The following is a 13735-nucleotide window of genomic DNA, read 5'->3' on the forward strand; positions in this document are numbered from 1 at the left end:
TCTGCAATCAGGAACATTGGCTGTTCTTCCAGAAGATCTGAGTCGTCGTCGTCGTCGTCGTCGTCGTCGTCGTCTTCTTCTTCTTCTTCTTCTTCTTCTTCTTCTTCTTCTTCTTCTTCTTCTTCTTCTTCTTCTTCTTCTTCTTCCTCTTCCTCTTCCTCTTCCTCTTCCTCTTCCTCTTCCTCTCCTTCTCCTTCTCCTTCTCCTTCTCCTCCTCCTCTTTCTTCTTCTTCTTCATTTTTTTTTTAACATTTTGGGCTTCTAGGAAGTTAAAAAAAATTTTTTTTTGACACGATGGGAAATCAAACACAAAGTCTTGTGCATGCAAATATGTGCCTGAGCTTCACCCTCAGTCCTAATGTTTGTTTGTTTGGAATTCTGAGTATATTTTGGATATTGATTCTCTGTCAAGTGAATTAGAAAGCTGATCAAGACAATGCTACCTTAAAAGAATTGGCAGGCCAGACTCAAGAGACTGACAGGACCATCAAAAATCCCAAGCCCACTGGTGCTTTGATTCCAGCACTCAGGAGGCAGAGGCTGGTGGATCTCTGAGTTTAGAGCCAGCCTGGTCTACAGAGCAAGTTTCAGGACAGCCAGGGCTACACAGAAGCCCTGTCTTGAAAAGCACCCCCCCCACTCCCCCCACAAGACAGAGGGGGTGGGGTTGGCAACTGTGCTGTCTTCTAATTAGCCAAAAGCCAAATAGTATAAAGAACACATTTCCCTTAGCTCTCAGGTTTCTGCTTTAATTTTGGTGGTGGACCAGTATAGAACCTTATTATATAATCACATATATTGGGATAAATACAACCTTTGTGGGGTTTTTGTTGGGCTAAAGGGTGTACACTGCCACGCAGACTGCCCATTATATTTTCTCAGCAAATGTAAAAGCCATCCGTTCTCTTTGTGTGCACCTTAGGAACAGCTTTCTCAAGTTCTGGATGCCATGTTTGAAAAGATTGTCAAAACTGACGAGCATGTCATTGACCAAGGCGACGACGGGGACAACTTTTATGTCATAGAACGGTAGGTGGGGGATGCTTCCAAAGTGTTTGGCCACACCTCCTTAGATTCATAATTTCGGACTAAAGCCTTAAACTATACTACATTCAACCCAGAGAACTCTAGAGCTAGGTGAGTAAGTTTCCCAAAGCCTTTCGAGGGGTTGATTATAGCTGCCTCTCTGTCCACTGCTGTCCTGAGAGTCCTGAGTAAAATTCCTGTTTGGGAGAGACACCACTTACAGTTGAAAATCTGGAGTTGGACAAAGAATAGCAGGATGTGTTTTATAAACATGCCATTTCCAGAGTTCAACTGAATTGATCCTGAAGCAGATCTGTGACTCTATAATGTCGTGGGAAGCTTTGATTTCCAGCTTGCTTTTAAAATGAACGTCCTCCTCTGACCTCCATAACTTCAATACCTTCTGACCCTGCACCAAGTATAAACCATATTGGAGAAAATGAAGCACTGGGGTTTACTTCCCTAGTGTACCTGCATCTTAGTGTCTTGAGCTGAATGTATTCTCCTGAGGAAGAATAGGGCTTCCCTCTGAATCCTCAGTCCTAGAAAAGGAGTCTCATCAGAGTCTAAGGTAATACAATGTTACCACATAGTCTCATCAGAGTCTAAGGTAATACAATGTTACCACATAGTCTCATCAGAGTCTAAGGTAATACAATGTTACCACATAGTCTCATCAGAGTCTAAGGTAATACAATGTTACCACATAGTCTCATCAGAGTCTAAGGTAATACAATGTTACCACATAGTCTCATCAGAGTCTAAGGTAATACAATGTTACCACATAGTCTCATCAGAGTCTAAGGTAATAAGATGTTACCAAATATCCATGACCTCCATGGCCTCCATTCTTTCATGTTAAAAATTTAATTAGTTAATTTGTGTGTATGTACTAAAAAAAGATTATTATTTACTTATGTGTGATGGGGTGGGAGTGGGGAGTGAGGGTGGTTCACTGAATGCCCACAGGAGCCAGCAGAGGGCATTAGATCCCTTGAAGCTGGAGTTAAAGACTTGTGCACTGCCCATCAAAGTACTGGCATCAGAACTCTGGAAAAGCAGTATGTGCTTCTAACCCTTGAGCCAGCTCTCTGAACCCCCTTTTCCTTTCAAAGTAACCTCAAAGTTCAAAACAAAACAAAACTTAGTACAAATATTATAGAAATTCTTATAAGCCCAGCCCTACAGGTTAATGTTCTGCCATATTTAGCATATCAGTTTGTTCAGAATAAGTTCCAGAAAGCTAGGCATGGTCATCTGTACCTGTAATCACAGCAACAGGGATGTGGAAGCAGGAGGTTCAGGAGTTCGAGGTCATTCTCAGATACATAGCAATTTCAAAGCCAGCCTGAGCCATCTGAGACCCTGTCTCAGACAACACACAATAAGTTTCAGATACAATGCTCCTTTACCTCCACCTGTGTTTTCTAAAAACCAGGGTGTTCTCTTAGGCACATCACAAGTTTTAAGTGAGAAATAAACCTTTTATACAATTGCTGCCACAATGGAGGCTTATTTAGAATTTTCTGGTTACTGCCCTGAGCTTTGGGATTCTTTGTCATTAAGTAACTGTTGTAAATTTGGCTTATCAAAACTTGCTTGTTGTGCTGTCGGGATGGCTTAGTGGGCAAGAGCACTAACTGCTCTTCTGAAGGTCCTGAATTCAAATCCCAGCAACCACATGGTGGCTCACAACCACCTCTAATGAGATCTGACGTCCTCTTCCGGTGCGACTGAAGACAGCTACAGTGTACTTAGATATAATAATAAATCTTAAAAAAAAAAAAAACAAAAAAAAAACTTGCTTGTTAAAAATTTCTAAATATTTTGTTTTTTGCATTTATTCATTTGTGTTTTACACACACACGGTATCTGCATGTACAGACATCAGGACAACTTGCTGGAGTCAAGTTTTCTCCTTCTATCACGTGGGTCTCAGAGACTGAAAATACTTAGGTTGTTAGGCTTATCAGCAAGAACTCTTACCAAAGAGGCATCTGACTGGCCCCTGTTCAAAGGAAGTTTTAGGTTATGTGTATGTCTGGGTATCTGGGTTTATGCATGGCACATAGGTACTGGTGTTGGTCAAGGTCAGAAGAAGGCAGTGGATGCCTTGGCACTGGAGTTACAGGTGGTTGTGAGCTGCCTGGCATGAATGCTAAGAACCTAACTTGGGTCTTCTTCAAGGGGAACAAGTGCTCTTATCTGCTAAGTCATTTCTCCAGCCCTGTTCACATTTGTTTTGTTTTGAGACAGGGTTTTTCTTTGTAGCTCTGCTTGTCCTAGAACTCTCTATGTAGTTCAAGCTGGCCTCACAGAGTTTGTCTCTGTCTATCTCTGCCTCCTAGGATTAAAGATGTGTGCCACCATTCTTGGCTTTTTAATTTTTTTTTTTTTTTGATTTTCGAGACAGGGTTTCTCTGTATAGCCCTGGCTGTCCTGGAACTCACTTTGTAGACCAGGCTGGCCTCGAACTCCGAAATCCGCCTGCCTCTGCCTCCTGAGTGCTGGGATTAAAGACGTGTGCCACCACGCCCGGCTGGTTTTTTAAATTTTTAAAAACTTTATGTATATGTATGTTTTGCCTGCATGCCTGTCTGTGCATCACATGGCATGCTTGTTACCCACAGAGACCAGAAGACAGCATTGTATCCCCTGGGACTGGAGTTATAGGTGATTATGATCTACCATGTAGGTGCTTGGAATTGAACCTGGATCCTCTGGAAGAGCAGCCAGTGCTCATAACCACCAAGTCATCTCTCTGATTCCTTTCAAAATTTTGAATGAAAAATTTTACAACTTCCTGGTTATCTTTTGTGTCCTTGATACTACTGGCTAATTAATTACTATAATTAAATTATATTTATTATATTTTATTATTCATATAATATATTATATTATATTATATATCAAATTATAATTTCATTATTACAATTGAAGGTATTTTTTTAAAAAACCTTTTTTATGCGTATGGGTGTTTTGCCTGCATGCATGTCCGTGTACCACATGCATACCTGGTGCCCACTAAAAGAAGCAGGGCATTGGATACCCTGGGACTGGAGTTACAAATAGTTATGAGTTACCTTGTGTATTCTGGAAAGTAAACTCTATTTCTCAGAAGAGCAACCAGTGCTTTTAGCCTCTGAGCTATCTCTTGAGCCCCAGAATAATTGTTTTGTGTTGTTTTTTTTTTTTTTTTTTTACTTTTACTGTTATATTGTCTGGTGAGTTACCCTGCAATAAATCTTTTCAGTATCTTTATCTCTTTTGAATGGTTTCACCAGGACTTATGTGTGTTTATGATTACACACATGTCAGTGTTGCTGTGTCAGTGTTCAGAGGTAAGAGGACTCCTTGGGTGCCATTGCTCAGGTTCTGTCCACCTTATTTGAGGCCTGGGGCTCACCAGTTAGCATAAGCTGGCCAGCCAGCAAGCTCAGTTATGTATCTGCCTGCCTTCATGGGCCTGGGATGAGAAGTGTGGGCCCTTCTTTGTTTTTTTGATTGATTGTTTCAAGACAGTGTTTTTCTGTGTAGTCCTGGCCACCCTGGAACTCAGAGGGTCACCTGCCTCTGCCTCCTGGAATGCAGGGATTAAAAGCATGGGCCACCACTGTTGGACATGCAGGCACTTGGCCAGTTGAACCATCATTCAGCCCCCAAAGGGTCTCTTTGAGTTAGTTGTTGATATTGTTGTTAGTTGTCTTACAGAAATTCTGAGAAGTTTGTTTGCTTCTTAGTGTGTGGAGCATGTCCATTTCTCTAAAGGGTAGTTCTGAGTATTTTTTTTAGCAATCATTTGCAATAACAGGTAGAAAGTTGTTTAATTATTTTAATCAGTTTGGTCCTTGTTTTCAACAAACCATGAAAGGAAAACTTTACTGTCAACTCAATGCTTTCCACAGAATACTTAATAAGATTCAACATCTTTTTGTAATAAACTGTTTATCATGCAAAATATAGTGACTTATATAGGGAACTAAGGCCAGAGGTCAGGAGTTCAAGGCCAGCCTGGGTTAAGCTGAAAGACCCTGTACTCCTTCCACCTTCCCAGGAAAGATTGAGCATAAGAAAGGGTGCTTGTGCTCTCCGTTTCCAGTTACTATTGTGCTGGAAGCCCCAGCCAGTGTAGTAAGGCAGAAGTAAGCAAGAAAGTTCATATAGACTAGAAAAGAAGTGAAAGTCTTTGCAGGAAAAATCCTCATGAGTGCTACAAAAAAGTTACTAAACTGAGCAAGTCAATTCATCAAGGTTGGAAAATGCAAAGTCAAATGCAGGGCTGGAGAGATGGCTCAGCAGTTAAGGGTACTGGCTGCAGCTCCAGAGGACCTAGGTTCAGTTCCTAATGTGTATGTGGCAGTGTATGACCCCAGCTGCAAAGAATCAGACACCCTCTTTTGGCTTCCTTGGGCACTGCATGTACATGGTACATAAGTATTCATGTAGGCAAAACATCCATGCACATAGAATTTAATAAAAATAATAGCAATGTTAAGTGCACAAATCATTTGTATGTTTTAGCAAAATTATGTTGGTTATCCCCTGTGAGGCAGGATGCTGTGTACCTAGACCTACCTTAAGCTCACTGTGTAGCTGAGGATGGCCTTTAACTTTTGATCCTCCTGCTTCTGACTCCCCAGTGCTGTAATTGCAGACATGAACTGCTATGCCTGGTTTATCTAGATCAGGGTTCAAACCCAGCACCTCCTGCATGCTAGGAAAACACTTTCAACTGAGCTCTGTCCTCGCCTCTGCACCTCTTATGTCTTATATGTACCAGTCAGTTTTTAAATTTATCAGAAGTAATTAACTATTTCTTATCATTCTTCTAGGGGAACCTATGACATTTTAGTAACGAAAGATAATCAAACACGTTCTGTTGGTCAGTATGACAACCGTGGCAGTTTTGGAGAACTAGCTCTGATGTACAATACCCCGAGAGCTGCTACCATCATCGCCACCTCAGAAGGCTCCCTTTGGGGATTGGTGAGTGAGAAGTGTATGGTGTCGTGTCACGTGTCACTATCTTCTATAGCTAGTTATCAAAAAATATGTTTCCTCAATGACTTAGCCACATGTCCTTTATTCTAAGTTACAGAAATGTGAGTGGTCTGTACCCTCATGGTGACAGGGTTCTTGCTACATTTACTTGTTTTTATTAGGCAATTACACAGAATGTCCTAAGTTGTAGCCTAGGACTTACACACGTGTACACACAGAAAAGGAGGAAGAGGAGCAGCCACAGTGGTGGTGCTGTCATGAAACCTTAGCTAGGTGGCACTGCCATCTCTAGTTGTACCAGTAGCCATCCACAGCCATACCCAGTGGATCATCAGGAATACTAATGACCACATTCAGGGAAATGGGATCTAGTTGTCTTTGGTAAAACACTGTAGTTCTTGTGTATATTATCTACTGTCTACCTTATTTCTGTCTATCTGTCTGTCTGTCTGTCTGTCTGTCTGTCTGTCTGTCTATCTATCTACCTATCTATCTATGGTATTTTGAGACAGGGTAGCCCTGACTGTCCTAGAACTCATTTTGTAGACCAGGCTGGCCTCAACCTCACAGATTTGCCTGCTTCTTCTGCCTCCCAAGTGCTAGGATTAAAGGCTGTGCCACCACAACCTGGCTACCTGATTTCTTTTTGCATTACGTTACATATCCATAATCTGTAACTCTTCTTTCAAAAATATCTTATAGTACAATTCCATATTTTACTTTTAAAATGAGAATCTCTGTAGTTATTTCTGCCTCTCTTATAAGAATTAATTTATGTCATGGAATTAATATCTTTCTGGTTAATGGAAGAATAACAGATGAATCAAAATTTCCTAAACTTCGTAAAAAAAATACACACGCATACACCACACACACTTATATATATAATATATATTAATTAAAAATAAGTGAATCCTGCCAGGAACGGTAGCACAACCCTTGAATCCCAGTACTTGGAAAGCAGAGGCAGGTGGATCTCTATGAGTCAGCCTGGTCTACATTATAAATTCCAGGCCAGTTAAGGCAGCATATTGAGGCTGTCTCAAAAGAAACAACAAACAAACAAAAATAGCGGATCCCAAACAAGAGAAGCGTGAAGAAATGGGTAACCCAGTGCCCAGCATGAGGTGTCTCGAATGCAGGGGAGTGGTGGATGCATGGTGACTGGGGAGAAGCCACAGTCAGTGCTGGAGAATGCTCCTGTCAGCCAGTGCGCTCTGCTCCCTGAAGAGACCCTTCAGCAATGAGGACCTTCTCACTGGAAGGGGATGGCCAAATCCAGTTCAGGAGGGAAACAATAGAAGAAGCAAAGTTAGAGACACTAGAAACCCAAAAGAACAAGGAGGAAATGCAGGTGAACAGTGAGCAGCCTGTTCAGTTTCTAAATTATGTGAGAGTTTGTAGAGTGACTGCAGTGGTTGTTACACATGACAAAGTATTTGAGACAACTACATTTTATAAAGAGGGAGAGGCCAGACTGAAGTAAAACCTATCAAAAGAGTCCAGTTTTGCAGTACATTGATGTGACTCATATGTGTGTAATGTAAGCCTAGAGCTGCCTCTAAAAAGGTCTCTAGCTGAGTGAGTCTTAGGCTCAAGCACTCAGCTGCCTGGGAACCTGAGAACCACCTAAGCCCAGGCTTTCAAGTCAGACATAGTGATACTCCATCTTCCCTCCTCCACCAACACTGTATAGAGAGGGAGTCACATTTTATAAACCAACTTCCTAATGTGACAATTCAGATGTTATCTGAATAGGCCAGTGGTGGCACAGTCATAACTCCTGCACTTAGGCAGAGGCAGGAGGATCGCTACAAACATGAGACCACCTAGTCTACGTAGTTAAGTCCAAGCTAGATAGGGCTACAAAGCAAGTCCTTGTGTCAATAAAACAACCTAATGTTGTTTCACAGGCTTAGCAAATAAAAGAACTTTCTGTACAAGCATGTCACCCTGAGTTCAGTCCTCAGAGCCCACCACGGAAGGCGAGAACTGATTTATGACAGTTGTCCTCTGACCGTCACCAATGCACCTGTGCTCGACACCCCTCCCTAATAATAATAACAGCTTTGTCTCTTTTAAAGATAGAAATGGGCTGGAGAGATGGCTCACTGGATTAAGAGCCCTGGCTGCTCTTCAAGAGGACACACTTAAATTCCTAGCACTCTTATGGCAGGTCACAACTGTCCGTAACTCCAGTTCTTGGGTGTCCCATGCTCCCTTCTGGCCTTTGGATACAATGATTGTATTCACCTATATGTAGGCAGAGCATCTATGCACATAAAATTAGAAAATAAAGTAAAAAGAAGAGCAAAAGGTAAGCAAACACTCTAATTTAAGAAGACTGTAAGACTGCATTTAAGGAGTGATCCAGCCGGGCATGGTGGCGCACACCTGTAATCCCAGCACTCGGGAGGCAGAGGCAGGTGGATTTCTGAGTTTGAGGCCAGCCTGGTCTACAGAGTGAGTTCTAGGACGGTCAGGACTACACAGAGAAAACCTGTCTCAAGTTGTTATTCCCCACCCCCCCAAACTCCCTCCCCATAACCCAAAAAAGAAATGATCCAGCCATATGCTGTCTAACAAACTCACTCAAATACAATGATTAAGTAAAAAATAAGGATAGAAATAGATGCATTATGTGAATGTCGATAAAAAGGGAATAATCACATTATTATCAGATTTCAGAACAACAAAAATTGCAGGGACAAAGAAGAGTAAGCACTGCATAGTAATGAAAGGTGCAGCCTGCCAACGTGCATAACAGTGAGTGTGGTCTGCCCAGAGGCACAGCAGCCTTAAAACGTGTATGCAGAGCAGTGGCAGAGCTTGTAGGTGAGAAAGCTAATAGGAGATGTAGACAGATCCACATCACAGATGACACACTGTCTCGCCACACTGACAGACTACTCAGCAGAAAGCCATTGAGGATATATAAACCAGCAGGATCTAATTGAAATGTGTAGAACACATACAGCAGAATATATTCTTTTTAAGAACGTAAATGGCCACCACAGTAGATCCTATCCTGGAATGTAAAATTAATCTTAACAAATCAAAATTTGAAATTAGGCTTAGAGAGATGGCTCAGCAGTTAAGAGCACTGACTGCTCTTTCAGAGGTCCTGAGTTCAATTCCCAGCAACCACATGGTGACTCACAACCATCTGTAATGGGATCTGATAAACTCTTCTGGTGTGTCTGAAAAAATGAAATTAGTATTTATTCTTTAGCCATAATAATGGAAATAGTGAAAATCATCAAACATTTGAAAATTATATAACCTACTTTTCATATAAGTAATATAAGTGAATAATTAATAAAAATACTATGAATAAAAATATAAATAAAAATGGAAATTATTTTAAAATATAATGGACTATGAAATTGTCAGCCTTCTGGCTTGACATGAGGGTTTTAGACACGAGAGAAATAGCCGCATCAAAGCCTGGCACAGGTAGATCCCCAGAGAATAGTAGCTCCGATTCTCTGTGACCATGGTGCTGGTCTCCCCCTGTCTGTTCTCTGTGACCGTGGTGCTGGTCACCACCTGTTTGTTCTCTGTGACCGTGGTGCTGGTCACCACCTGCCTGTAGTTAAGGATACTCCTCTTAGATCTCAGCCTGCCCTACTAACTTGAAGTCACTTCAGTCTTTTCTTGTCCCTGATGTGATGCTGGTGACCCTTGAAGAAGATGCCCCTGGGATTCTGCCTTTCTCCTGCTTCAGTTGTTTACTTTGCAAGCTCAGTCTGTCTTGGAACTTCTGTCCTATGTCCAGAAGTGGAACTTCAGAGAGGTTCAAAGGCAAAATGTTTGCACTGCCTGCTGAGGATAAGCAAGGACCATGTTGTCACGGAGACCTTACACTGGATTCTACATTCCTGCTTAAACGAGCCATTGCCCCCAGTCAGGATAATTCTGGCAAACATGAGCAGCAGTGACATTCCTTTCTTCATTTGAATGTGAGGACTCTTTGTCCTCTTGTGCACTTACTGCCTGTGCAAGTTTCCTCTTCACTACTCCTCAAGATGTAGGTGGGCATCCTAGAGTTTTTTAGTGCTGTTCACAGCCACAAGAGCTGGCCTTGCACAGCATAAAATAAAAGTTCTGGAAAGTACGAAGTCATAAAGACAGAGGACCAGCCTTGCCTGGGAAAGGTCACTCAGTGGTGGAGTGCAAGGAAGCCCTGAACTCAGTCCCCAACTCTGCAGAGAACCAGGCATGGGAGAATGCTTTCTGGTTACGTGGTGGGTTCAAGAGCAGCCTGGTTTACATGAGAACTTGTCAAGGAAGGAAGGAAGGAAGGAAGGAAGGAAGGAAGGAAGGAAGGAAGGAAGGAAGGAAGGAAGGAAGGAAGGAAGGAAGGAAGGGGAAGGAAGAAGTTGGTTGATGGGACAGGAACCCCTGGCTTACATGAGAACTTGCAAACAAACAAACAAACAAATTATTTGATGTGACAGGAACCCCAATATATAAGTCACTGAAGAAAGCCTTTTTTTTTAAAGTATTTCTTTCTTTATTTTATGCACATGAGTACCATGTAGCTACCTTCAGACACACAGAAGAGGACATCAGCATCTGGGGTAGCCTTCTTTTACTATGTGCCCTTGGCTGACCTCAAACTCACAGAGATCTGTTTCTGGCTCCCAAGTGCTGGAATTAAAGGCAAGTCCCATTGTACCCAACAACAGCATTTCAATCTTAATTGCCCTCATTCTACAATATTTTTGGCCCAGATTAGCCCAGAAAATATACAGAAACTGAATTTTAAAGATAATGAAAAAAAAGATAGTGGCATAATATTCCAAAGTATGAAAGTAGCTTTTTTTATTAGATATTTTCTTCATGTACATTTCAAATATTATCCCGAAAGTCCCCTATACCTCGCCCCCTGCTCTGTTCTCCAACCCACTCACTCCTGTTTCCTGGCCCTGGCGTTCCCCTGTACTGGAGCATATGATCTTCGCTAGACCAAGGGCCTCTCCTCCCAATGATGGCCAACTAGGCCATCTTCTGCTACATATGTAGCTAGAGATGTGAGCTCTGGGGGTACTGGTTAGTTCATATTGTTGTTCCTCCTATGGGGTTACAGACTCCTTCAGCTCCTTGGGTACTTTCTCTAGCTCCTCCATTGGGGGCCGTGTGTTTCACCCAATAGATGACTGTGAGCATCCACTTCTGTGTTTGCCAGGCACTGGCATAGCCTCACAGGAGACAGCTATATCAGGCTCCTGTCAGCAAAATCTTGTTGGTATATGCAATAGTGTCTGGGTTTGGTGGCTGTTTATGGGATAGATCCCCGGGTGGGGCAGTTTCTGGATGGTCCTTCTTTCAGTCTCAGCTCCAAACTTTGTCTCTGTAACTCCCTCCATGGGTATTTTGTTCCCCATTCTAAGGAGGAACAAAGTATCCACACTTTGGTCTTTCTTCTTCTTGAATTTCATGTGTTTTGCAAATTGTATCTTGGGTATTCTAAGTTTCTGGACTATTCACGAATTTGCGTGTCATCCTTGCGCATGGGCCATGCTAATCTTCTCTCTATCATTCCAATTTTAGTATATGTGCTGCCAAAGCAAGCACGAAAGTAGCTTTTTAAACATTTATTTATTTTATGTATATGAGTCTACTGTACATCATCTTCAGACTGTAGCTGTTTCTAGACACACCAGACAAGATTTCTGGAAGAGCAGCCAGTGCTCTTAACCACTGAGCCAACTCCAGCCCATGTGATAAATTCTTAACCTTAAAATCTAGAAATCGCCAGGCAGTGGTGTTGCATGCCTTTAACCCCAGCACTTGGGAGGCAGAGGCAGGTGGATTTCTGAGTTTGAGGCCAGCCTTGTCTACAGAGTGAATTTCAGGACAGCCAGAGCTACACAGAGAAACCCTGTCTCAAAAACAAAACAAAACAAAAAAAAAAAACAAAACAAGAATTCAGAAATCAATGGCAGATGATGCGTCCCATGAGAGCATTAAGACTGAGTAGCTCCTGTCGAGCAAGCAGACAGTGAGGAAAATGGAACCCAGCTTCCTGCCAGAGAGCTGTAAACTAGCACTGTAATTTAGAGCAGTGGAGGGGAAGGGCCCACAGTCGCCCATACTGGGAATGTAAGTGACTTCTCTGATCAAGTAAGTGAGTCATAGCATGAGACAGGGCCTGGAATTCTGGGGCTAATGGACAAGAGCCCATAAAAACCACATTGTCTCCACCACGAGCCTGCCTATCACCAAAGATGCTAAGCAGCTGCAGCCCAGCCCTTTCTATACTGCAGCTTCTGACCTTCATCTGTCAGCCTTTACATTAAGGATGGCATTACTGTTTGTAAAACATTCATCTCTGACAGCCAGAGGTAGAAGAGAAATATTGCTAACTTAGATCCCATTCCAAACCTTTTTTGTTTTTTTTTTTTTTTTTTTTTTTTTTTTTTTGGTGAGATAGAGCTAAGTTGCTCAGTTGGGCCTCCTGCTGTTGAGTCTTCTGTCTGTTGAGTGTCTGGGATCACAGGCTTACACTGCCATGCCCTGGAGCCCACTGGAAATGGCTGTAGCATTTGCCTTCTGTACTTTGACCTAGTACATTTCAGTTCAAATGCCATCTTGAACTATATGCCTTTTAAATTCCTTTATATTTTCCCTCAGCATATATCAATTGCAAATATTCTTACTACTTTAAGTTTTGTTTTCTCTTATGTTTTTGTTAGAGATAGGGTCTCACTATCATCCAGGCTGGCCAAGAACCCACCTTGCAGCCCAGACTGATCTTGGATGTATAGTTTTCCTGCCTCAGCCTCCTAAGTGTTGATTAAGACCCTGGGCCCTACATATTTTATGTTCTCTTTTCATTATAGTTACAAACTCTTGACAGGTGTCATTTGCCTTTTCTGGAGGGTATCTTTTGATACCCCATAGTACTTATGAGCACCCAGGTATTTAATGGGAGTTTGTTTTGTGTTCTATTTATGGCCCATAGGTGGCACTCACTGAACACAGCAAACTACAGTTTGGAAACTTCTGCTTAGAGGGTTTTTTTCTTCCAGCATCATTAAACTCTGTTGATACAGTGACTTCCAGCTCTCTAGCAGTTGTTCAGCTATTTAAACAATAGATGTTTTCCTACACAGACATATAGTAGAATTTTTCTAATTTTTTCTTGTAGGACCGGGTGACTTTTAGAAGAATCATAGTGAAAAACAATGCAAAGAAGAGGAAGATGTTTGAATCATTTATTGAGTCTGTTCCACTCTTTAAGTCACTAGAGGTAAAGTTTGAATAAGAGTCTGTTTATGTGATTTACAAAAAGCTGTTAAAATTACTCTTAGGTTTTCAAATAATGCTGTTCTAACCTAGTTGTAACCATAACATTCAGTCAGGCTTTATCCTTATACTGTGTAACTGTATCCGTTATTTAGATGTCAGAACGAATGAAGATTGTGGATGTGATCGGGGAAAAGATCTATAAGGACGGAGAGCGAATAATCGCACAGGTGAGTCGGGGTCTTACACAGCTCCTGTTCTGGAAGTCAGCATCTTAAGGAACAGTGTCCTGCTTGTGGACTGTGGTAATGCGCATCTGTAATGCCAGCATTTAGGAGAAGGCAAGCCAGGCGGTGGTGGCACATGCCATTAACCCATGCACTCAAAAGGCAGAGGCAGGCCAGTCTCTGAGTTCAAGGCCAACTTGGCATGCGGAGTAAGTTCCAGGACAACC

General features: G+C 42.1%; 1 protein-coding gene and 1 non-coding gene across 2 annotated transcripts in view; one reads left to right on the forward strand and one right to left on the reverse strand.

The window, feature by feature from the left end:
* Prkar2a (protein kinase, cAMP dependent regulatory, type II alpha) overlaps positions 1–13735 on the forward strand; it is a 58302-nt gene that overhangs the window by 35109 nt on the left and 9458 nt on the right. Inside the window, exons 5-8 of the mRNA NM_008924.3 lie at positions 923–1029; positions 5859–6012; positions 13184–13285; positions 13437–13511. Of these exons, the coding sequence (NP_032950.1) occupies positions 923–1029; positions 5859–6012; positions 13184–13285; positions 13437–13511 (438 nt within the window). The remainder of the gene's footprint in view (positions 1–922; positions 1030–5858; positions 6013–13183; positions 13286–13436; positions 13512–13735) is intronic.
* On the reverse strand, positions 11501–11607 carry Gm24259. Its single transcript, XR_003948429.1, has one exon. It is a non-coding gene; the product is annotated as a U6 spliceosomal RNA (small nuclear RNA).

The sequence above is a fragment of the Mus musculus genome, chromosome 9 (assembly GCF_000001635.26).
Source record: "Mus musculus strain C57BL/6J chromosome 9, GRCm38.p6 C57BL/6J".
Lineage (NCBI taxonomy): Eukaryota > Metazoa > Chordata > Mammalia > Rodentia > Muridae > Mus > Mus musculus.